The 26,171-nt window shown below is 40.5% G+C and overlaps 1 protein-coding gene across 8 annotated transcripts in view; it reads left to right on the forward strand.

Annotated features, from left to right (window-relative positions):
• Nucleotides 1-26,171, forward strand: part of UNC80 (unc-80 homolog, NALCN channel complex subunit) — a 242,990-nt gene that overhangs the window by 41,750 nt on the left and 175,069 nt on the right. For 4 of the 8 annotated variants that reach the window (XM_049712089.1, XM_049712087.1, XM_049712084.1 and 1 more), the window contains exons 10-19: nt 1,504-1,720; nt 2,678-2,818; nt 3,783-4,051; nt 5,388-5,747; nt 10,895-11,041; nt 15,370-15,517; nt 17,865-18,013; nt 20,409-20,575; nt 21,335-21,433; nt 25,551-25,765. In XM_049712089.1, the coding sequence (XP_049568046.1) occupies nt 1,504-1,720; nt 2,678-2,818; nt 3,783-4,051; nt 5,388-5,747; nt 10,895-11,041; nt 15,370-15,517; nt 17,865-18,013; nt 20,409-20,575; nt 21,335-21,433; nt 25,551-25,765 (1,912 nt within the window). The remainder of the gene's footprint in view (nt 1-1,503; nt 1,721-2,677; nt 2,819-3,782; nt 4,052-5,387; nt 5,748-10,894; nt 11,042-15,369; nt 15,518-17,864; nt 18,014-20,408; nt 20,576-21,334; nt 21,434-25,550; nt 25,766-26,171) is intronic. The other 4 variants (XM_049712088.1, XM_049712086.1, XM_033428394.2 and 1 more) reach the window with 2 other exon arrangements.

The following is a 26,171-nucleotide window of genomic DNA, read 5'->3' on the forward strand; positions in this document are numbered from 1 at the left end:
TTTTGTTGATGAAGTAGTAAATCCTTATAACTGACCCCTAGGTTTACGACCATCACTTCTCTTTGTGAATGACAGTGTAGGTTTCCATTCAATAAACATTTATTGAACATCCATAAGAAGCTAGAACCCTAAAGGTGGGAAATTAAAGGTGGAGTCTTTGTGCAAATAAACTGACTTGGGAGTCAGTTGACTGGGGTTCAAATTCCAACCCTACCACTTTCTACCCATGCGATACTGGCAAAATGATATTGGTTTCTTCATCTATAAATGGGTACATAATATACTTACCTCAGAAGGTTATGAGGATTGAGATAATGCACGTAAAGTCTTTATTGTGCCTGGCACTTCGCAAGTACTAAATAAATGTTAATTATTATTCTCAAAAAAAAATATGAAATGAAATGAGACTGAGCCTTAAAAACTTTATGTAGTTTTTGAAAGGTTGAGTCCAAACTCAAAACTAGGTCTTCTAACTAAGTAGTTCATGCTCTTATGAATCCACACTTCACCTCTCTATTTTATAAGTGAATGGAGCTAATCAAATAGAAAATAATACATGTAGAATAATATATGTGTGATGGCTTATTTTTCTCTTTTGCAAAATGACTGGTTTATGTCAATGAATAACACAGAATTAACAACCTATCTATGAACTCAGAGTGTTGCCACACAAGCAGTGCTCTGCCTTCATTGATGATGTAGTAATAAGCAATGGCTGTAGTTTTTCTAAAAATGTCAATCAGTGGGGGCAAAAGAGGTTTTCCATACTGGCTGCACGTGAGAATCTGCAGAACTTAAAAAAATTCAAGTGCCCAGGCCTGACCCCACACCTATTAAGTCACAATTGCTGAAGGTTAGGCCCAGACGTCGATATATTTTAAAAGATTTCCAAGCAATTCTAAACTCTTAGTTATACTGGACCTTGAACTTATTTGACTGGTAGGAGTATAGAGTTGCCTCTCCTTATGGGCAGAGGCACACATATGAAGTTGTTTGGTTGAAACAATGTATCTCAGTCTGGAGAAATGGAACAGAAAAAGACTGGCTGATCCAAGTGATGACTCAGGGATCCTATACTCTAATCCAGGGCTTCTCAAGTTTTACCAAGCATCAGAATCACCTACAGGGCTTATGAAAACACATTGCTGGTTTCCCCTTTTTGGTTTCTGATCCAGTATGTCTGGGGTTGAACCTGAAAATCTGCATTTCTGACAGTTTCCCAGGCACTGATGCTGCTGGTCTAGGAACTACACTTTGAGGAGCACTCCTCAAACCCAACCCAGCAAAAGAAAAAAAACCCCAGGAAATACATTATCTTTCCCTTAGTTTCTTTCACTCTTTTGACACATTGTAGAAATTTCTTCCATCTCTATTGGATGACATTCAGTGACTTTCCAGGTCTCCTTTTCCTGTATTTTACCCCAGGTCATGGAGCCCTTTGGGAAGCAAACTGTAACCTTGCCTTTGCCCTGTGCCTGACCCTTCAATCTCTCATTTCTGTAGTTCAAGAGCCGCAAAGAAGACAGAGAGAGAAAAGGTTCCATCCCATTCCACCACGCGGGGAAGAGGCGGCCTCGGAGAATGGGAGTGCCATTCCTGCTGCACGAGGACCACCTGGATGTGTCCCCCACCTGCAGCGCATTCTCCTTCGGAAGTTTCTCCGGGCTTGGAGAAGACAGGCGAGGCATGGAAAAAGGAGGCTGGCAAACCACCATTTTAGGTGACCACAAAGACCTTCCAAAGTAGGGCAGAGCTTCAGTGACCTGTTTAGAAATCTGGATCTAGGGCTCCCAGGGAAATGTGGCTCTTTCTTGAACAGTTTAGTCAAGGAATTTGGGCCCAAATACAGGCTCCCCAGGACCAAAATAATGCTGTGTCTTCATAGCCAAAGAAATGCAGATAATTGAATTATGCAGCAATCCTGTTTAATTAGACAGGTCATAGCCCTATTTCTTAGATCATTCTATAGTTCAATGATTTTATTTTATTGAAGTATAGTTGATATACAATATTGTGTTTCTTCTGTACAGCAAAGTGACTCAGATATATATAGATATATAGATATTCTTTTTCATATTCTTTTCCATTACGATTTGTCACAGGATATTGACTGTAGTTTCCTGTGCTGTACAGTAGGATGTTCTTTATCCATCCTATATATAATAGTTTGCCTCTGCTCATCCCCAATTCCCATTCCTTCTCTCCCCTCCTCCACCCCCTCCACCTTGGCAACCGCAAGTTTTCTATATTAGATCATTCTTGATGTGGACACATGGCCTTAGAGGGTTCTGTGCATTAACTTTCATTGTGAATCCAAAGACAGACTTCCCTTTAACTCAGATATTAAAAAGGGAAGATGTAACGAAAAGAAAAAGGAGCTTTTTTTTTTACCTTTCTGGATGTCATATTAAGAAGCCCAGCTTAAAAGCAAGAGCTGACAGCTAGCGGGGGCCGAACAGATGGTTTCTGACATTTGGCTTAGATTGGGGCTGACCTTATCACAGGCAGCGTCATCAATCATCTCGACCCTGAACGTTCCCAAGGCAGGCTAGTCGGCTGTGCCTCACATACTGCCTAATACCCCCTCACTATCACTGCTGTCCTTTGGACAGACAGAATCTTGGCAGAGAATCTTTCAGATTTTCAAACCCTCTTGTGGTGCTCTTGTCCATCTCAGGGAAATTTACCCGGCGGGGCAGCTCGGACGCGGCCACTGAGATGGAGAGCCTGAGCGGCAGGCACTCCCACTCTCATCACACGCTGGTGAGCGACCTGCCGGACCACTCCAACAGCCATGGGGAAAACACCGTCAAGGAAGGTGGGTTGGAGGCGGCCGCTACAGGTGGGCGTCCAGGTTCCGTTTCCTGTTTTTATTCCATGTTCCATTTTCATTGTAATCTGGCTCCGTGTGCTTTTTGAAAAATTGCATTCGTGTATTATATTGCTTGATAATTTACTTGTGAGCCATTCTTAAAATTTCCTCAGTAGCAAGAGCTATTGGATAGCACACTATGAACACCATGCCTCTCAGGGAAAGCAAGGGCAAGCCATTCATGGTTGTTTTCGAAAGAGCATAGACCTACAGAGCTTGGAGAAACTTGAGGGCATCTGTGATGTCCCTCTGAAGGGCTTGTCCACTTTCTGTGGGAGGAAAGTCCCTGCCTTCCAAGACCACCTATTCCCTTTCCAGACAGCCGCTATTTTGTGCTTTCTGTGGAGCAAATGTGTGTCTCTGGATGGGATCCAAGATGGGGGTTTCTTATTCTGTGCTCTTAACCTATGAGCATAAATTTAGTCCCTCTTTTCCCTGGGCTGTACTTCAAGTATTTGATGACATCTATTAGTTACCACCACAAATTTATGTTCCATTATTCTTAAGCAAAGGTGAAAAAGAATACTTCTTGTTTGCTGTTACCTAAATATACTAGATAAAACCAAATATTTTAACAGCTATTTACTTGTGGGGAATACTTCAACCAAACTAGTTTAACTATACCAATAGGGTCTGTCATCTAACAGTGAGTAAAATGCACCTGTTAGACAAAAAATTCTAGCCTGGGTCTCAAGGAAGCCAGTTAAGAATTCACATTTTCTGTAGCCTTCATTGTTTATCAGATATTACATGACTTAACATCATGGGAGTTGAGAATAGCTTTGAGACTATTAGTCAAATATCTGCTAATGCTGTGATCGTGGTCATGATTTAAATAGTAATATAACTGTCTAACATGATGTTGTAGGTTAATATGGGGAAAACTAAGACATTGCTTTCCTTTTTTTAGTGCGATCCCAGATCTCCACTATCACAGTTGCAACCTTCAATACCACATTGGCGTCATTTAACGTAGGCTATGCAGACTTTTTCAGTGAGCATATGAGGAAGCTCTGCAACCAGGTGCCTATACCTGAGATGCCACATGAACCCCTGGCATGTGCAAACCTGCCTCGAAGCCTCACAGACTCCTGCATAAACTACAGCTACTTGGAAGACACAGAACATATTGATGGGACCAATAACTTTGTCCACAAGAATGGCATGCTTGATCTTTCTGTAAGGAGCAAGAATTTTTCTTACTGAAGCTTGAAAGATACTGAATCTTTGGCCCAGTTTTGACAATGTTGAATAAAATGTGCATATAAATTCTTAGAAATGTTGAGCCTTTAAACGAAAAATCTACCCTTTAAAAAAAATATTTATTTATTTGGTTGTGCTGGGTCTTAGTTGTGGCAGGCAGGCTCCTTAGTTGCGGCTCGCCAGCTCCTTAGTTGAGGCACATTGCCTCCTTAGTTTTGGCATACATGTGGGATCTAGTTCCCTGACTAGTATCGAACACCGGCCCCCTGCACTGGGAGTGTGGAGTCTTAACCACTGTGCCACAAGGGAAGTCCCTGAAAAAGCTACCCTTTTTAAAAAAATTTCACAAGTGTATCACCCATCTTAGATGCACCTTTTCCTTTGTTTTTTTCTTAAGCATTACATTAGATTTGATCTGATCTCAGAATAATTTTATAATCTAAAAACATTAGTGAATCCTGAATACACGTAGTAAATGTGTGTGTGTGTGCGTGCGCGCACACGCATGCGCGCACGCGCACGCCAAGTCCTTCTTTCCTAGAATGGAAATAAAAAATTCTGTTTGTTTCCTTTTGTTATATAAGCAGCATGACTATAAACCACCCATATAGCAGGAGACAATGAATAGAAGTCCATTAAAACATTTAAACCTGCATTCTCAAGAATGCCTGTCTTAATTATGGTTATTAGCAAATGAAAGGGTTGTTATATTTTACAAATATATGTCACACAATTTTTTAATTTCACATTAGGGAACCTGTGTCAGCAAATAATTTAAAATTTTAAAATCAATATAAGGACATAATTTAAACATGCAAATATTTTGCTTTTAAAATTGAATGTAGATAATGATACAATTGCGAATGTGCAAATGTTCCTCTATTATGTGCGTAAGGAAACCATTTCCCTTCACCCATTATTGGTAGAAAGCATTATTGGCAGGGAATTAAAACACTTTGATTTTAAAAATCAGTTGACAAGTTTCCATTTGGGCAAATAATTACTCTCCCATTAATTCATTATGTTTTGCTATCTCCATTAACTGTCTATATTATGGCAAGTCTTAGAGTCCTTAAGTGATATAACACACTTATACATTTTTAATTCCTTGGGTGATTTGTACTCTATATTAAGCACATACACAAGGTCCCAATGCAGCTTAATAAGATCATCTGAAAATTACCTGAATTATTTATGCTTAAGTGCATAGAACAGCCTAAAGGAAATGTATTAAATGGAATAACCAAATCTATTTAGGAAGAGGTAATTCAAGTAACTTAATCACTCTCAGTTTACTTTTGTTTTCCCCCAGGTGGTTCTGAAGGCTGTTTATCTTGTCCTTAACCATGACATCAGTTCTCGCATCTGCGATGTGGCACTGAACATCGTGGAATGCTTGCTTCAACTTGGTGTGGTGCCCTGTGTAGAAAAGAACAGAAAGAAGAGTGAAAACAAGGAGAATGTGACTGTGGAAAAAAGACCAAGTGAGGGAACGTTCCAGTTCAAAGGAGTATCTGGAAGTTCCACCTCTGGATTTGGGGGCCCTTCAGTTAGTGGAGCTGGAGATGGAGGAGGAGAAGAAGGAAGAGGTGGTAATGGAGGAGGTGGAGGAGGTGATGGAGGTGGAGGTGGAGGAGGCCCCCATGAGAAGAACGATAAGAACCAAGAGAAGGTATGACTGGACCACATTTTGTGTCCTCTTGAAATGTTGTTCCTGATTTCTTTCCAATTCTTTCTTGCCAGCAATTTGTTGACTCAGAATAGCAGCTAGTCACTAGAGCATGAAAATGGTGAGTCTAGAAATCTCTTCATTAGGTTCTCAGCAGGTATTAGTAAAAACAGTTACATGAAATTGTATTCTACATTCAAAAGCCATTGCCATCCAAGCAGTGTTAGAACGAATTCCCTGGTCATGTTAATTCTGCAAGAGAATATCTCAGATACACTACATTGCCATAATTCTCAGTCTGCCAACAACAGTCCCTCTCTCAAAACTTTCAGGGTCTGACCTAATGGAGTGGCATTCTAGTCTTCTTAGGCGGCCAAAACAAAATACAATAGGTTGGGTGACTTAAACTACAGAAATTTATTTCTCACAGTTCTGGACGCTGAGAAGTCCAAGATCAAGGTGCCAGCAAGGTAGATTTCATTCTGAAGCATCTTCTCTTGGCTTGTAGGTGGCTGCCATTTTGCTATGTGCTCCCATGACATCTTTTTTCTATGTGCATGCAGAGAAAGAGAGAGCAAGCTCTCCAGTGTCTCTTCTTATAAGGGCACTAATCCTATTGTACCAGGACTCCACTCTCATGACCTAATTTAACCCTAAAATTTACTTCCCAAAGGCTACATCTCCAAATGCCATCACCCTGGGGGGTTAGGGCTTCAACATATGAATTTGGGGGAGACGCAAACATTTAGTCCATCATAAGCAGTATAATTTTCCTGAAAAAATTTAAATAAAGTTCTTTCTCTTGATTTAAGGAACACATTTTTAGGTAGCCTGCTTCAATCACAGGTAAAGGGAAAGAAAGGGAAAATTTTTGTTTAGTTAGTTGCTTTGCTGGTGTTGGTTTGGAAGACTAGCCTTGGTTCTCTTATGTCTCAGTGTGTCACTTCCAGGTGTCTTTAGCTTTCTTATTACTGATTGTTCCTGAATTTAATTCCCTTTGACTTGACAACACCTGATTTATGATCTCAGGGCTTAACGTCATTAATTAGTTTTCTCTTTTAATTTGAATTTTAAATAAGAACTACTACAGCTTAAACCCATATAATTTATGCTGATTTCAATTTGGGGTTTTAGTTGGAAAATGCTATTAAGGAATTGAAATCAATGAGATTTGAATCTCTAACAGGTGACAATCTACACATCAGGCCAAGTGTTTAGAAGTATAAGATTTCACTGTACAGAGTTCTACCACCAACATATTATCTAGAATATAAATTGTTATTTTCTTGTAGGCTATCAGGTTTTTACATCTGAATAAGTGTTTCAGTGCTCTTTCCTCTTTTATATTTTTTTCTCCATCTCTTTCCAGTCCTACCCGATGCATGTTTAATGTGCATTTAATCATCTGTGTTTCTTCCCTGATTGTCTACTCTCATTTTTCCCAATATTTGTGGACTCTGATCTAATTATTTCTGCCCCAATATTCTTAGGTTCCTGAACCTAAGCTTTTCTTTAGGATTTCTTCTCCTGCCTCAATCATGTATATGTTTTCCAATTCTAATAGAATCTTCTGGTACTTAAGGTCCCCAACTTCTTACTTTCCCAAACATCACTGAAGACAATCCAAGGATCCTCAGATCTCACTGTAGATGAAAATTATCTAAATGATGATATAGATCACAAGGGATTTGATATTGAATCCTAAGATCTAAGGAATTATTCAATCAACAGTTATGTAGGAATTAGCAAACAAATACAAGTTATAAGGACCAAATTTATAAACACAGCAAACAGTGAGATTCTTAAATTTTCAATTTTTTTACCTGCCAATTTAGGTGGCCACTCAAAGAGAGAATAGTGCAATGTTATTATGTCATAATATTCAGGGGAAAATAGAAAAAAATTAAAGTTGTGAAATTTTGATAAGCTCTTATCAGTAAAGCTTAGATATTCCCTAAATTGATGAGGGCTTTGTTATGTTTATGAGGATCTCTGAAGTTCATTATTAGAATTTTGTTTCTGTTTTGTTTTTGTTTTTATTTCAAAAATTTCACCCAAGTAGTGGGGATTTCTTTTGGTTTTGTTTTTTTTAATATTTATTTATTTGGTTGCACCAGGTCTTAGTTGTGGCAAGCATGCTCCTTAGTTGCAGCTCCCGGGCTCCTTAGTTGCGGCATGTGGACTCCTTAGTTGTGGCATACAAACTCTAGTTGTGGCATGCATGTGGAATCTAGTTCCCCAACCAGGGATCGAACCCAAGCCCCCTTCATTGGGAGTACGGAGTCTTATCCACTGCGCTACCAGGGAAGTCCCCAAAGTAGTGTTTTCATCTACTTTCATATTAAAGAACTGCAAGTCTCTTACCTATTTAAAATTTAGCTATCATACTAGAAACTTGATAATATAAATGCTACTTGATAATATAAATGCTACTTTAACCAAATCAGGATGGGATTTTACAGAGTCAGATAATGTGTTCTCCAAAACAGCCACCAAAGATACAAATGTTTTTTAGTTAGTTCTACAGAATAATATTCTTTGTAATACAGAGAATTTATAAAATCATACCTGACCGTAGGTCAGATGCGTTGTACTTGGGAGTCACACAGGTCTGTTCTGCCTCTATCCCATCTGTTATTTTCAGTGGAATCAGGAGGTTTATCTAATTTTGCAACCTAGTAATGCCAGGAGCATGCGGGAATTGATTAATTCAGAAAGGAAGATCTAATTTCTATTTCTATATTTGCCACTAACTGGTACTGAGAGCTTGAAATGTTATTTAATATCTGTCCTGATTTCTGCCTGTAGCTGGATACAACTTTCTGAATGTCTTCTGCTAGAGGAGCCAAAATCGCAAGGACATCTGAAGGTCCAAAGAAATACCAATAGATATTTACAAAAAGCTTTTGGAGCTAGGAATTTGCTTTAAAGGAACATATGATATCAATAGTTTTTAAATGTATGTAAGTCAATCTTCCAAATCAGCCCTTACCCAGGGTGACCTTGGGCTGTGCAGGCTGTGTACTCCACAAGGGCTCTCGCCTAAGGAGTCCAGACAGGACTGAAATCCAGTCTGAGCTCTGCTCACCAAGCTGTTTACCCAAGGGCTGCATCTACTGAGAGGATTCACCTTTTTCTAGTTCATCCACCGAGAGGAGTGCCTTTTCTAATTTGCGCAATGTTGCCCCCAGTAGATAGCAGTGCCCCACACCTAGAAATAATAATTAACACTGGTTTTGCTATTATTACATGCCTTCCATGTTTTACCTCACAAACTGTGAAATACATATTTTTATGATTCCTATTTTGTAGGGCACAGAGTGGTTAAGTAGCTTGCCCAAGGTTATGGAGCTAAGATTTGAATTGAAAACATTTCTGAATTTGGTATGTATGTATGTATGCATGTATAAATAAATAAATGTATGTATCTGTGTGTGTGTATGTTTGAGTCTTCCATTTACAAGCATCTGAGCTGTAGAGTTCGCAAGAAACAGACTCAGACAAGGAGATATGCACACAGGAGGTTTCCTGGGGTGTCTGCTCAGGATCAACGTCTGTGGGGTGTAAAAGAAGCAGGATGGGGCAGAGAGAGAAGTTGAATTGCAGTGTAGTTGTAACAGAGACTTCAGCCCATCACACAGGGAGCTCCAGAGATGGGATGGCTCTTCAAGGTAATCCCCGGGTGAAGTAAGGGAGCCCACTTTATTCCACACACCTCCCCACACACACTCTTTATGCTCTTGACCAGCCATTGGAGGCAGACTGCTTCCAGGAGGAGAGCATAACCTGGGTCAAGGCAGGTCTCTTTAGCTAAGGGCAATGCCTGGAGAGGGACTCACCTGAGAGCTATCATCCATCAATACTCCCAGCGGCTCAGAGAATGAATGTTCTGTTCTGAAGGGGGCATCTCTGGAGTCCAACACCACATCCACTACCTGAGCATTTGGTTAGAAAAAAAGGACCAATTATATAACATTAGGGGAGCAGAGAGCCTACCCCATCACATAATGAACAGCACATGATGTCTAGATAACCCCCATCCCTTTCACACCCTCCCTGCTTTTGAGTATACTTTCTACGTGGATGGCCCCAAAGTTTATGTATCAACCTGAGCATATGAAGATGGAAAAGGCCTTCACAATTTACAGAGCAATTCTTATTCATTATTTCATTTGTTTGGCACAGTAAGCTGATGAAGTAGGAAGGGAAGCTATTAGGAGCCTCGATTCACAGGTGAGAAAACTAAAGCACAGAGAGATTAGTTCATTTACCTACCGTCATACGCAATTAAGGAACGGGAGCTGGACTCTCAGGTCCGCAGTGGCTGTGCTGACAGCAGAAAGTAGCTAGAAGGACTGAGGAATGTTGGAGCTTCCTGAAGGTAATGGCACTCCCACGCTGGGATCTGCATCATTCCTTAGCAACAGTTTCCTTATGCTTCTTTGGAAATAATTCAAGAAAGTTCATTTTTCTGGAAGCGATGTTCTTCACCAAGAGCAAGGATTAAATGAGTCAAGAGAGAGGATGATAACACTTCTCACAGTTCACCTCGGGAGGGCTTCCGATTTAGCCTCAAAGATCCATGCTGAATATTTACAATTTTTTTTTACATATTCTCTCTTTGCTTGTGCATGAATATTACAATATAACGAAGGTATAAAATTAGAAAAGTCCTTTGAAAATGTCAGAAATTGCCACATGATTTCACAGTTTCAGACTTTGATCAGTTCCAGAAATTTAGCAATAATCCTTGCTTGGTGATATTAACAGAAGCCTGCTGATGAGGGTACCTTCTGGCAAATCTACTTGCTTTCATCACTGATAGTCCACACTGTCTCTCTCTAGACAATTATTCTGATAGTCTAACGAGGATACGAAAGCATGTCTTCTAATAAAGAGGTCTGCATTCATATCCTGTAGCACTAGAGGGTGTTCAAAATGCATAAACATTTTCTTTCTCGTAAGTCCGTTCTAGAGTTTTGAAAAGTTAGCTTGCCTGTCGAGCCCTTAACAATTCTGTTTCCCAAATTGCAGGGGCTTGCTGCAAAACATAGAAACTTGGTTTAATAATAAAATAGAGTCTTAGCACCAGAAGAATCCTAGTGACTAAATGAACCGAATCTTCTTTCTTTCTCGTTCATGGGTACTAGGATGAAAGTACGCCTGTCAGCAACCATAGGCTTGCTCTAACCATGCTCATCAAAATAGTGAAGTCTCTGGGATGTGCCTATGGTTGCGGAGAAGGACACCGAGGGCTCTCTGGGGATCGTCTGAGACACCAGGTATTCCGGGAGAATGTAAGAGAACTAAAGTAGATTCCATTTCCTCTTCCTCTTCCCTCCCTCCAAATTAGGCATGAGTCCTTTGACAATGAGGGTCAGTGTTCCCTGAAGAATACTGTATTTTGTAAGGGTAATTAATGCTGTCTTAAGGTGGGAGGATTCCCACAAGATATCTCAAGACATCTAAAACCCAGGCTTAGGAAAGTTTAATTGGGAAAACCACTTCTGCCTCCTGCCTGGGCAGGCCAACTCCCAACTGGTAAAAGAGTGTATAATTGGAACATGTGAATTCGAGTTTGAAAGAACGTTGCAAAAATGAATACATTTAGCAAGCTTCTGATAGTCCGTGGCAAATAACTTTTTAATCACCTGCCTGGGCACTATGGAAGCATACGTTATATTAGAAAAAGGGATCAAAGTTTAGGACTTGGTCTGTTGTTCTTAGATATGGAAAATGGCCCTTATTGGGACAAAATAGGACTACAAAAGTGGCCAGTCATTTTCTGGCTGCTTTGTTTGAGAATGAACCTTGACTGCTAAATATTTGAGATCATATCTCTTTGAACTGTGTGAAACTTGAAACTCTGCGCTCAGGCTTGCAAAGCATAATTCTGTAATGGAACATGGAAATGTAATTCCAGCTCATTTTCATTTGCCTCCACTGATGACTACTGTTCACTTAAGACTTGAGCAATAACCCACCTCCACAACAAGTCCAAACTGCAACAGTTGCCCTCATACATACTCTTGAACTGAAATAATAAGAAAATATTCCCTTAAAAATAAGGGGTTGATGCAAATTTGAGAGCAGGAAACCTTTTGGCATATCTTAGCAGAGTTTTAGGATCATGCCAAAGTCTAATGCCAGCCCATTTTTCCTTGGTATTAGGTTTTGTCGTGAAACGTTCACACAGCCTTAGCATGCTGGGTTACTTTCCTAATCTATCATCTACCTATCTATCCATCTGTATATCATTCTCTTTCCTTTATATTCGCTTGTGTTGTATTATATTAATTATTTGCATGGGGGAGTTTTATTCATAGTAATTAACTTCTAAATTCTGAAACTTGAAAACTTTGACCAAGATCTAGATTTTGAGGCCCCAAATTTTAAGAAATCAAAATAATAAGTAATAAGGCAGTAGGAAGCTGACATTGCCCCCATCTCTGCACATGTGTATGTGATTTTTGATCTTTGATTTTTATTCTATCACAGTATGAATAAACGCCTTCAAGGCTAAAACCACATCACTCCTCATGCAGAAAACTAATTCTATGAAATCAAGCATCAAAATATAAAAGGAAGTGTCGTGCTGTAGTTGGAGGTATAAACTCGTTTTGACATCAGAACCTGTCTTTCTAGAATAGGAGAAGGTAGGGCTAGTTGGGTCAGAAACCACTTGAGAGGCTGTTGTTACTACTTAATCACCATGTGTTCTTTCCTCAAGAGTACTGAATATTTCCTCTCAGGATGTCCAGTTTTCTACCTGCCTTCTCAACTTTGTTGATTTACGTGGCAATACCTCTATTCTCTAGTAGCCCAGTTCAGTACTCACTATAGGGATTATACTTACTTGTCCATGCTTAGTAAACACGTTGTCCAAGAGGGAAGTTTTTTTTTTTTTTTTTGCGGTACGTGGGCCTCTCACTGTTGTGGTCTCTCCCGTTGTGGAGCACAGGCTCCGGACGTGTAGGCTCAGCGGCCATGGCTCACGGGCCCAGCCGCTCCGCGGCATGTGGGATCTTCCCGGACCAGGGCACGAACCCGTGTCCCCTGCATCGGCAGGCGGACTCTCAACCACTGCGCTACCAGGGAAGCCCCGAGAGAGAAATTTGAGCAATATTCCCTGGGAATGTCTAATTCAGGAAGCTAGATATTTCCAGATTTCTCTGGCATTAGATTGTCAGAAGTTACTTTTAATATATTAAAGATATTTCTTATCTCTACCAGATCAGGTCCTCTATATTTTATTTTTTTAATAAACAAATTAGTACTGCAATGATGTTCATCAAAGTGCCTAGCAATTCCAGCATGTTTCCTGGAATAGTTTAATCATTAGCTTGTCCCAAATTATTGAAAGGGAATTCACTCTTTATATCTCTTGGAGAAGTTTAAAATACTCATTCAGAATCAAAATGCTTATGGTTTGATATTCTGATTCTTGATTAAACTTCTGATTGAACTCATTCAGACGTCCTAATAGCCTCTAAAGAGCAGATTGGAAACAATGCATTTTTTGGTGTATTTTACAGAGAAGCAAGAAGTACTTTACAGGCTTCATTTTATAGCAAGAATCATTTATTTTATAAGAAAAGAAGCTTGCTTTACAGCTAGCAACCAGTAACCTCTGGTTAACACCTAATTTCCCAATCTTCTATGACCGAGTAAAGGAAAAATGGAAAAAAAAAAAATCAATCCGCCTGACTTTGTGATACAGATGGAGAGACTATAACAAGGTCACACCAGGATGCCTATTGCTAATTACAGTTTTCAACCTTTTATAATCTTCCTTTTTCCTCTCGAGTTTTCCAAGAATCTTTCTCTGGGCCTTGATTTGTCAAAATGGTCATGTAACTTAAATTTTCTTCTGGGCCACCATTAAGGCCCACCAATAAGTCCCAGTTCTCAGGGACTGCTTTCTCAGGGATGTAACTTCCTTGCTTCTGTCTGATTGTCCAAATTTCTCTATCCTCCTTTAAGGTTGTCCTCACCCAGCCACCCCTCCCTTCTTTATTTTTTTTAAATTTATTTTATTTATTTTTGTCTGCATTGGGTCTTCGTTGCTGCCCGTGGGCTTTCTCTAGTTGCGGCAAGCAGGGGCTACTCTTCGTTGTGGTGCGCAGGCTTCTCATCGCAGTGGCTTCTCTTGTTGCAGAGCACGGACTCTAGGTGCACGGGCTTCAGTAGTTGTGGCATGCAGGCTCAGTAGTTGTGGCGCACGGGCTTAGTTGCTCCACGGTATGTGGGATCTTCCCAGACCAGGGCTTGAACCCGTGTCCCCTGCATTGGCAAGCGGATTCTTAACCGCTGCGCCACCAGGGAAGTCCCCTCCCATTTGATCTTTAGCTTTTTCCCCTCAACCCAGAGTTCTCTCTTATCATTTTCTGATTTCATTCCATTGTTAAGGACTTTCTTTTTTATGATGATCTTGTTCTCCACAAGATATCAACTAATCTCTATTATTGGTCATCTTAAATCTTTTTTCAAAGTAGGTGTTATCTAGATACATTTTCCCCAACAATCACTATCTAAACTATTCATGTGACTATTATATCATAGGAGAAATAACCACTATGAGGAGGTAAGACCCTGGCTTCTAATTTTGGCTCTGCTGTGAAACTTGGTGTATCAACTTGGGCAAAGTCCTTGACTTCTTTGAGTCCAGTTTCTTCTGCTGTAATATAGGGAAACTCTTCAAATCACAGAGAAGGTGTGAAAGTCCAATGTCGTTATGCACTTACAAGCAAGAAACGCATTTTAAACAGCAAAGCACTGCACAAATGTGATTTTTCTCTCAGTAGTAAGAGAGGGTTAGGGAGACGTCTAAGGGTCTCAGATAGTATTAGCGCATCCTGTCTGTGGCCTTCTCCAACCAATGAATGTGATTTTATTTGTTCTGATGGTGGGGATTACTTCCTTTTTCTTTGCTAGATGGCAAAATTATTTGCTGGATCATAAGAAATATAGTTTTGAGTAGCAGGGCCTAGTGAATGGTCAATTGCTTTTCATATCCTGAAGACCAACTTCTATTTAAATACCAAACTTCCACATTCAGAAGCAGACACAAAAATCAACAAACTAGACTTGCCTTTATTTTATGCCTCTTTCATGTTTCGAAGATCCTTCCCTCCTGACCATATAAGAGGACTCTGGACAAAGCACTTCCTACAGCCCAGTCACACCATCCGTTAAATCTACTTAAATTCAAGACAGCTGAGCATGGGAGTGGCCTGCTCCTTCCCATGGCACAAACCCTTTGAGGTTTTCTAAACCTTGATGACCAATCCTATCACCTACCTAAATTTTACACTTTAAGTTTTTCCTTGAGATCTTAAAATCTTGATCTTGGCAAAAATACTGAGCTCCTTCTGGGACAGCACTAGCCCCTAGTTTGGGGTTTCTCCTGAGGAGCAGCCCTTCTCCAAGTCATATACCTAGTACTGCTCAGCCTGTCTCTGCCCAATGCATTCTCAGACAGGAGGGGCTGGCAGTGTGTGTGGGCGGCAGCCGGCAGGGATGGATGGAAATGTTTGCCTTTTGAGGGCTTCTGTCGCAGACCACTGGTGTCCCTGTAGCTTAAGCGGGTACCTGTGACTTCTTCACTTTTCTTCCTTCCTTGCAGGCCCAGAACTGCCTCACTAAGTTATACAAGCTAGATAAGATGCAGTTCCGACAAACCATGAGGGACTATGTGAACAAAGACTCTCTCAATAACGTAGTGGACTTCTTGCATGCTCTGCTAGGATTCTGTATGGAGCCGGTCACCGACAGTAAGTAAAGCTGTACCGAGTTCTAGGAGAACTCGCTGGGAGGTAAAGCAGGTAGCATTTCAGAGACACCCTAAATTTCCAGGGGTAGAATGGAGAGGAAAAGATACCTGTGTGCGTGTGCATCGTGTGTGTAATAAAATATGAACACGAGAAGCTTGTACATCATCTTTGACACACTTTAGAGGCTTTCTGAGGACAACTTAGCTCAGCAGAGGGGAATTTGGAAAAGCTGCGGCACCCTCACCTGTAGCCCCTCTATCCTTACGCTCTACTCATGGCACTCCTCTCTCTCCCGTGACTTTCTGTCATATGACTTCTGAGGCAAGGATCAAGGAACAAAGAACTATATTCATTAGTTCAACAAATATGAAATGAGCCAGGCATAGTGCTTGGTGATTTTTTCACAAAATAAAATAGGAAAGGAAAAAAAAAAAACATGACAGTAAACATAGTAGTAACATAATTTTGATATACACATATACTGAATTTTAAAAAGAATGGGCAAAGGGATCTATAGATAGGCTCATAAACTATAGCTTCATGGCTTTAGGAAAACTCCAGTATAGAGACCTATATTACAGGGCACAACCAGTGAACACGAATGGCATCCATAATACATGAACACCTCCAATACCACTTGAATGCAAATGCAGTAATGAAATGAAGGTGATGTATGAAGCCTGACTGAGTAAAATATACATTTTAATTAGAGTCTGGGAAGAAATAACTTCTTAGTATAGGCTGTTATTTTTTATATAGTATATGTGTGATAGTGGTTGATTAATTTATAATGGAGCTATATTTGATGGATTTATTTATTTTTCCTGCTTTCATAATCTTTTTTTCTTTTTAATTTTTATTGGAGTATAGTTGCTTTACAATGTTGTATTCATTTCCACTGTACAGCAAAGTGAATCAGCTATATGTATACAGATATCCCCTCTTTTTTGGATTTCTTTCCCAGTTAGGTCACCACAGAGCACTGAGTAGAGTTCCCTGTGCTAGACAGTAGGTTCTCATTAGTTATCTATTTTATACATAGTAGTGTGTCTATGTCAATCCCAACCCCCCAATTCATGCCACTCCCCCTTTTATTTGTGATGGATTTAGAAACAGTTTTTCTGTTTGTACCCCAGGCTTTATTGTTTGGTTTTCACATTAAAGGAAAATATTGTTCCCTATAGAATCCCTGAAATAATCTATGTTATTGAAATTGTTTTAAGCCAAGCACATAACCAATTTATAAATCAATGAAGTGAGAGTCGTAGTTGAGGTACTGCAAGAGAACTTCTTGATTACAAACTTTTTTTTCTTTTTTTTAACCTATTTGAGATAGAAACTATAAGAATAGACTAAAACATTTCTTTCTGTAATGTAAAAGCTAAAGAGAATCTGCGGCCCATTGACACAGACAGTGAGAGGTTGGTAATAAGGTCTGTTCCTTTAAAGTGATGAATTCCCTCTGGAATTCTTGAGACGTTAAAGCGGCTCACGATGAATCAGCCAGCCAGAGACACACATCCCTATCTGACCAGCCTTGGAGCTGCACACATCCTGCCCCTACAGTCCACAGGTGGCTCGCAAGCTATGAGGAATACCCTGGCAAGGCCACAGAATGTGTCCATGGAAATGTGAAAAAGTGGCCTAAAATGCCACATAGGGTGATGGCCTCAGTTCACCGGCGTTTCATGTGTGAATGAGTTATAAGGAGGCGGATCCGAGGGAGGTTGTAGATTTTCCAATTCATGTGGCTGTGGAGTCTCTGGACTCCCTAGAAGCTGCTAGAAGTCTTGTGCAGCTCTTGGCCAGACTCAGTCTTTTGTGTTTCCAGTGCTGGCATGAATGCCCCTGCAGGGCCCTGTCCCCCCTCTTCTCCCCCTGCCGGCTCCCCTGGTCGGCCCAACCTCACTCCGCTTCTCACAGACTGAACAGTTTCCAGTGAGAAGCCAGCCTTCTTCACCACCAAAAAAGCCAAATCAAATTAAGTCTGTCTCCACTGAGGGACCATTCAGTAAATCATATATTTTTTTACGTGATCACCTATTTAAAAACTACTTAGGTTTAAAAGACTTTCATAGGGTCAACAGTTGATCCTCTTTTTGTTGCTAAGAGTTATCATTTAAAACATTTCTCAAAGTGGTGGAATGTGTCATAGTAAAGACTCTGAAGGAGACTATGAGTTGTTTATCTTTAAGTCCTCATAGAGATGATCAAACCGGGAGTATCCTCAGTCCTCTGTTTCTGTATTTTGTGTAGCCCTTCAGTAACTCCTGGAGTACTTCATTACTTCTTTAAACTATGTAGCTGAATGGAACCACTGCCTTTAATTGGTGCCTTTGCATTCCAGACAAGGCTGGGTTTGGAAATAACTTCACCACGGTGGACAACAAATCCACAGCCCAAAATGTGGAAGGCATCATCGTCAGCGCCATGTTTAAATCCCTCATCACACGCTGCGCTTCAACTACGCATGAATTGCACAGCCCTGAGAATCTGGTGAGAAGCTCACCTCTTCTTCCCACAGGAGTTCTCAGTCTCGTGCCGTGGCCTTGAGAAAGAGAAGTGAAGTCTAAAACTTTTAAAGTTAAAATATCTATTTTCTCAGTGTCACCAGTAACTCTCAGTAGAAACTCAGCAACACATTTCTCCTCCGTTACTTGTTATCCTACCTGCAAAGTGGATTATCTCTTCCATCTCAGAGGTTCTGTGGTAGTTGCTGAGATAGTTGCTAGGTACTTAAGAGCCCTTCAGAGAGAAGGTGCTAGAGCCCAGCGTGTTGGCTCATGAAATATTAAAGAAAGTTATACCAAGCTTTTGTTTGAAACGATGCTTACTTTAAAAATTAATGCAAATATGCTGCTGAAATGGGTTTTGTCTTCTTTTATCGAACACTGTAATCTTTTAGCTACTCTTCAAAAAGACAAAGACTGTTAATTAAACCACTGAAGCCACAGGTACAGAGAGCCAGGCTATAAAAGGTTAGTGTTTAATTGCTACTAAGGAGATTGTGGTTTGGGATAGTAAAATGTGGATGAAGACTGAGACATCTGATATGACTAGATGAATTCAGGTCTCTCCGAGGAATAAAGAAGCATTTCTCTGTCTTACCGATCTGTTAGATACAATGACTCCTATGCAGAAATCAGCCCATTTACACATATAGACACTATCTGCTAATCTACCTAAATCAAAGAAATGGTCTTAAGCTACTCTAAACCACTGAAACTATGTATTCACTTAACTTGAGATAAACAGAACAAAACCCCAAATGAAAAGGAATTTAATTTTGCTGATTGTTGAAGCCATCCTAGCAAGGTTCTTGGAGTTTGTGAATAACTTGGGTACCATCCATGCATTCAGTTTGGTCATGGCAAGAAGTAATTTGACAAGTTGATTATAGTATATGCAAGCTCTTATAAGTCTTAACCTACAAACTCGTGTATAGAAGAGATACTATATTTCTTAATTTTCTTTAAATCAACTTAAGTTTGGCTTTGGACCCCCATTCCACCAGAATGGCTGGAAGTTGAACCTCAGTCATTCATGGGTCTCCCCACCTCACAGAGTAGTGCAAAGATCCCCAAGTCTTAGGTAGGACCCAACGCCTGGTGAGGCTCCGTGGGTTTCAATCATCAGTCATGCCTATTAGTTCACGTAGTACTCTCTGCTGCTTGGGGATGGGCTCTCTGGTGAGTTTGGAACCCTTGCTTTCTGGGGCCTTGCCTTCCATGGAAGAGCCACCAAATTGCAGAGTGAGAGCATAGGACCTTGCTGCCCACAGGATCCAAAGGACATTCTATGTTTTCCTTAGTAGTTCTTCCTTCTGCTTTTCTAAACATCATAGGCATAATTGTCCCAGTGGTCTTAGGTTTTGAAACACAAAAGGGTTATAAGATAAGTGTTTTGTAGGCTTCTGTGTTCTGCTTTGTCATGAACTTTTCCTAAGACGAAGAATATAAGTAACTACCTTTTTTTTTTTTTTTTTTTTTTTTTTGCGGTACACGGGCCTCTCACTGTCGTGGCCTCTCCCGTTGCGGAGCACAGGCTCCAGACACGCAGGCTCAGCGGCCATCGCTCACGGGCCCAGCCGCTCCGCGGCACGTGGGATCTTGTGGGATCTTCCCGGACCAGGGCATGAACCCGTGTCCCCTGCATTGGCAGGCGGACTCTCAACCACTGCGCCACCAGGGAAGCCCAGTAACTACCTTCTTAAAGAGAGAAGAGAGTGGGGGAAATGCTGAATGCAAAGCTTAATATCTTTAAAAGTTAAAAGTTGAATGCATTAAAAGTTGAATCACTAATATGTTGGTTTTAACAGCCCTGTATCATCTTAAGTCCATAGTCAAGCTCATGTTCAAATGGACTACAACATACATGTTATTTGTTAAATCTGTGAAGCAAAATGGATCATCCTTGAATATCAGGCTCTGTTGGAAGTATCTAGAGGACTTAGCATATTTTATCACAGTGATGCAGAAAATTTGGAGAAGCTGAACAGAGACTGAAATCTCTAGTCTAGACAAAATTCTGATTGCCTTTTTTTTGCAGGCATCTCTTCAGAAGTCACAATTAAGAGAGAAAATTAAAAGCTTGGGAATCCAGTGGTTAAAAGTGTAAATTGATGTCTTTCTAATGATACAGCCAACTTTCTGAATATGAAGCATGGTAACCATCTTTTTTCATACTAAGGATGATGGGCAAGGTTCTTGGTAATGTTACCATAGGAACAATGGAGGGACAGGATACCGTTGGTTTCACTCTAGTAATATGTTTTCTTCTTATGATTCCAATGCTCATCTAAATCCAAGGAATTACCTTCTACCCCTCTTTCTGTGGACACTATTCAATCACAGCTATCTTTCCCCGCACTTTCTTTCTGGCCTCCAAACAGGGGCTGTATTGTGACATCCGTCAGCTGGTCCAGTTTATCAAAGAGGCCCATGGGAATGTCTTCAGGAGAGTGGCCCTCAGTGCTTTGCTTGATAGTGCTGAGAAGTTGGCACCAGGGAAAAAGGTGGAGGAAAATGAACCAGAATCTAAGCCTGGAGGTGGTAAAAGGTTGGAAGCTTGAGCTCTCTGAATATGAGGGTTTGCCTATGTCTGTAGAATATAATCTTCTGTTGTACTGTCCGTGTGGTTCCTACATGGTGTGTAACTCCAGTACAGTGATGGGGGGACTATAATTTTTTGTACGAGTGATATCACTGGTGGTGGCCCAGCAACAGATTAGAAAAGGAATGAGTTTACTGTCAAATAAATGCTGCCTTTGTATGAATCAGAGCTCAGTTGATCCCAAACTTTCATACACTTGAACCACACTTCATAGCTCTTAATTACATGGTAAAATGTTATCTGTGTTTTGGTCCCTTCTATAGCTAACTTACATTCTTATCCAGAAAGGAAAAGCAATTACTGATACCGTATCATCCTGTTCAGCAAGTAATATTTTTAACATGGCAAAAGAAAAATTGCTGAGCAATGCCCAATTATTTTTTCTCTTAATAAATACGAATTTATTGTATGCCTATTATATAAGAATTGCCACTTACAAAGATTAAAAGAAATACCTAATCTTAAAATCCTGCCAGTAGTTAATGGCTCTGTCTGCAATGATGGTGGTATCCTTAGGCAATAAGGTAGCTAGGTCATGACTCAAATGGTAGGATATGTTCCATACCGACGTAGACTCATGATGGTATAGGGTTTGCAGGGCATTTAAGTTGTCTGTAACAAAGTGTTTTGCTTTATGAAGTATATGAAGTATTGGGAGGTGGTGTCCTGCTATGTTGTGATTGGTGGAATGTACAATTTGCACAGGTCAGAGGCAGGAAGCATTGTGGATAAAGGCCAGGTGACCTCTGCACCTGAGGAATGTCGCAGCTTCATGTCCGGTCGCCCCTCACAGACTCCAGAGCAGTAAGTAGCATTGGTTTTGTCTCCCATGGAGTGGATTGAGCACTTCCCACTGGAAGAAATTCTGTTTTCCAAGTTGCTGTTTGTTTGTTTTTCATTTCTGTTGAACTTCTCCTTCTGCCCTTTATTTTTCACTCCCAAAGCCACTAATCTCTACGGGCCCAAATCACAAATAACCAACCTCGTGCTTCCAGGAAGCCTCCCTCACTGCCTTTCCCATTGCCAGTCTCTACCCCACTTCTGCCTTTCATGCACAATCCTACAGATTAATCTTGAAAAATAGCATGTGTATCAGGTGGGCTGGGGATGGCATCCACTTTCTTGCTTAAAATCACTTACGACTGTCAATGTAATCAATGAAGCTTTTCCAAAAATAAGTAAAATAATCTACTCTCCTGTCCAGCGTTAGCTGAAACATCGACTCTTCTCCTTTACACCTTGGTTCTCTCCTGAGATCCTTTCCAATGCCCTCTGATATCAGTTTATCTCTACTTTTCTTTTCTTTTTTTTTTTTTTGCGGTACGCGGGCCTCTCACTGCTGTGGCCTTTCCTGCTGCGGAGCACAGGCTCCAGACGCGCAGGCTTAGCGGCCATGGCTCACGGGCCCAGCCGCTCCGCGGCATGTGGGATCTTCCCGGACCAGGGCACGAACCCGCATCCCCTGCATCGGCAGGCGGACTCTCAACCACTGCGCCACCAGGGAAGCCCTCTACTTTTCATAATAACAAAATCAAAAGCATCATGAAAATAGTGCCCTCAGAAAATGTGAGGATTACTGTAGACACCAAATATACAGTCTAGTTCTGTGCAAGGCTCACCTGTATTCATTCTTCTTTTGAGACCTATTTACCCACAAGTGGTGTGATCGATATTTAAAATATCATCGTTTTAGGTATACCATTTCTACTTCCCTAAACCCTGATTTAGTATTAAATGATTATCCTTCCAGAAATTCTGCAGGATAGTCCAGATTTTATAATATGCCCTCTCTATAGTCAAGGAAATCACCGTCATGAAATAGGACCTTGGTAATCCACAACAAACAAACAAAACCTTTAAGGAACAAAAAGCCTGCAGTTTTTGTAGGCCTTCAAACTCTTAGAAACTGCCCCTAAAATGGGTGGAGAAAAGTAAGGAGAAGGTAAATCAACCCCATGGGTGCAGGGACCTCATGAGTTTTCACTTACCATTACAGACCCAATGCCTAGATGGGGCTTGGCCCATTGTAGGCACTTAATTTTAAGAATGAATGAATGACAGTCAATGAAACAATACACTTGCCAAATTACCATGTAGCCTTTGTCTCCTTTAATTTCCATTCTCAAAACCGAGGTTTAGTTTTTCCTTTCAGGACATCTTTAAGGACATAGTAAACATCCAAACATAAGCTCTAAGGGAAAAAAAATTAATGTGAAAGGCAAAGGTCTGTCTGTAGCTGAATAGCCAACCACAAGACTAGTTAAAAGTCCTTACATACAGAATCTGTCCAAAAAAGGAGAGAGGACTTTTCCCAAAATAACACTAATAACTATTAAGCTAATCTGAATAATAAGAATGATTTAATAGGTAAACTAGATTTAAACATAAAACTGTCTACCTTGCTAGGTGATTTAGTTTTCTAGATTGCAAAAGATTCTTTCTCTGTAGTGTTCTGTAAACACCACCTGATTTCTCAGCATTTAGCACAGGTCTGTTCTTTCCCTTGAATGAAGATACATGTATTAATATGCCTCTACATAAAAATTTCCACTTGGAGGGATGTCATAGAATGTCAAACATGGGACTTTTCCCTGGTCCAAGTGGGCCCAGGAGATGAGCACACCACATGTCCTCTGTTTAGCACCGGAGAAAGGTGGGTGGGTGATTATGGCTTCTCTGCCAGAAGACAGAGAACTTTCTCTTCCCCCTACGCCCCTCATACCCTTTGCTTCTCCTTTTTCCCTTTTAAATAAAAATCACGTTAACGGGGTAATATTAAAAGCAGTTTTATAAGCCCACATCTCTGAAACTCATGATTGACACACACGCATTGAACGACGCTGATGCAGCATTTTATTGTAAAGCTGATCAATTATAGTCTCCCTGGATATTTCCCCGCTCAGGCCACGTAGTCATATACTCATCACTGTGTTGCACATTTCCCAAAGGTAAGAAATGCTTCAAGCACTGTGATTGTTTGATAAAAATAACAAGGAAGTCAAATTCTAAAACACTGATTTAAATTCACACCATATTTGATAAACAGAATGTCCTGAATTAAAATAATAATTAAAGGTATTTAGTACTCTAATGAGATTTTGAGATAAAAAATCTGCATCCCCGTGTAAATATCCCAAGAAAATGACTGCTTTACACAGTACTGTCAAATTTTAGGTAGATCCCAGATTTAACCCCAAAGCTTATAAACAGACCGTTACCCAAACCCCCCCCAAAAAAAATTTCATTACATGTTACTAGAGTATTCTCCATAACCTTTTCTTTCCAAATTACTAAAGTATAATAATACGTGTTCTTCAAGTTGCCAAATGTGGAAAACACAGAAAAGCATAGAGAAAAAAATGTTTAAATACCTTCAATTAGATATAACCACAGTAAACTTTTGGTGTATTATGTTGGGAACATGTTTGAGCATGTGTACACACGAGCTTACACAAAGACACATACACGTGTACTTTTTTTATTAACCTGGTGATATCCTGCTTATTCCATTTTATCAGTGCCTTTTAACTTTGCAATATATCATCAACATTCCCCATATCACTAGTCTTCTGAAAATAGGATTTTAATGACTACAGAGGATGCCATCATATGGAAGTCGCATAATTTATTCAGCTGTTTCCCTAGAGGTAAACATTTAGATTATTTCCAATTTTTAACATTGACCCAGAAGCCTCAGTGAGCATTTGACCTTCTTAGTATCTACATCTTAGATACTAAGTAGATACTTAGTATCTACATCTTAGTATATTGTCCCATCATTTCCTTGGGATAACTTCCTGGAAATTGAAGTTCTTTGTCATGGGTGTAGACATAGCCTTTGGATAACATCTTACAAAATTACCCTCTAGAAAAGTTGACTCATTCTCTCATCATGGCAGTATGATAGTATCATTGCTTTCTTCCCCTCCCAGCCCACCCCACCTTAATCTTTGCCTATTTAATGAGTGAAAATAGGGATCTCATTTCAACTGGCCTTTTTTTAAAATTCCTAGTGAGATTAAACTCTGCATACCATTGGCCACTTGTCTTTTTCCTCTTGTGGAATGCCCTAGTGAAAAATCCCTTTGGAGATGTTCCCATTTGTCTTATTGAGTCAGGCTAATTTTTTGTTTTACTTTTTTTTTTTTTCTTTTTTGCGGTATGCGGGCCTCTCACTGTTGTGGCCTCTCCCGTTGCGGAGCACAGGCTCCAGACGCGAAGGCTCAGTGTCCATGGTTCACGGGCCCAGCTGCTCTGCGGTATGTGGGATCTTCCCGGACCGGGGCACGAACCCATGTCCCCTGCATCAGCAGGCGGACTCCCAACCACTGCGCCGCCAGGGAAGCCCTTTTTTACTTTTAAACCTTAAGTTTCTTTGACTTAAGAAAGCTAAATAATCAGGCACTATGAAAATTACTTACTGAAAAATTGTGGAATGATGCATCCCCTGGGTGTGCTGATTGCATTTTACTTATTCATTCGTTCAAGTATTTTTGTGAGTTTATTTAGGGCCAAGAATTATACTGTCCTGGGGTAGGGGTGGGGAATAAGATACGGTACTGCACACCCCCAGGGAACTTAAAAATATAAAAAGTTAAATATTTACTGACACTGTAAGTGCTTCAGCTTTTATGACTCACACTCGCAGACGACTACCTGCAGTAATATTTAGTCTTATATCATGGCTGAAAAAAATGATTTCCTCAACTTGACAGCTGAGACATGGCTATTATCAAGAAGAGCTCAGATAGTCAAGCTTGATCTCCTTCCTTCCACTCCCACTCTGCCTCTTCCTAAATCCCAGCCCATCAAAGATCATCCTGCACGATTTGCCACAGTGTCATTGGCAGGAGGTTGAAAGAAATGTAAGAGAATTTCACATGTGTTCAGACGTTTAACCCTCTCCTCTGCTTGCTTTCAGCGATGAACAAATGCAAGGGGGCAACATGGGGCGGAAAGATTTCTGGCGCAAGATGTTCAAATCCCAGAGTGCGGCGAGTGACACCAGCAGCCAGTCTGAGCAGGACACTTCAGAATGCACCACTGCTCACTCGGGGACCACCTCTGACCGGCGCACCCGCTCTCGGTCACGTAGAATTTCCCTCCGAAAGAAGCTTAAACTCCCCATAGGTAAAAGTATGTCTGTATTTATCTTATGGATTCTCTTATTCCCTGCCATGTCCTCAAACCAACTCACAATCAAAACAGAGCAACTTGTGGGAAGGTCGAGAAAGGGAAAGTTTTCAAGTCACAAAGCCTAGGCTGACTCCTTCATTTACTCATTCATTCATTCATTTTTTTCAGCAGATATTTCTCAAACCTTTCCTATGAGCTTCTATGGTGTGCAAACACTGTGCTAGGATTCAGGGATTAAATGGTGAGCAGAATTTCACAATGCCTGACTTTGCTGAATTTACAATCTATTAGGGGTGACAATCACTAAAGCAGATAATCATACAACTAAACAGAGTTGCAAACTACGAATTTTATTTTTTGGTTGCATTGGGTCTTCGTTGCAGTGCTCAGGCTTCTCACTGCGGTG

Source organism: Orcinus orca, chromosome 7, assembly GCF_937001465.1.
Source record: "Orcinus orca chromosome 7, mOrcOrc1.1, whole genome shotgun sequence".
Classification (NCBI taxonomy): Eukaryota; Metazoa; Chordata; class Mammalia; order Artiodactyla; family Delphinidae; genus Orcinus; species Orcinus orca.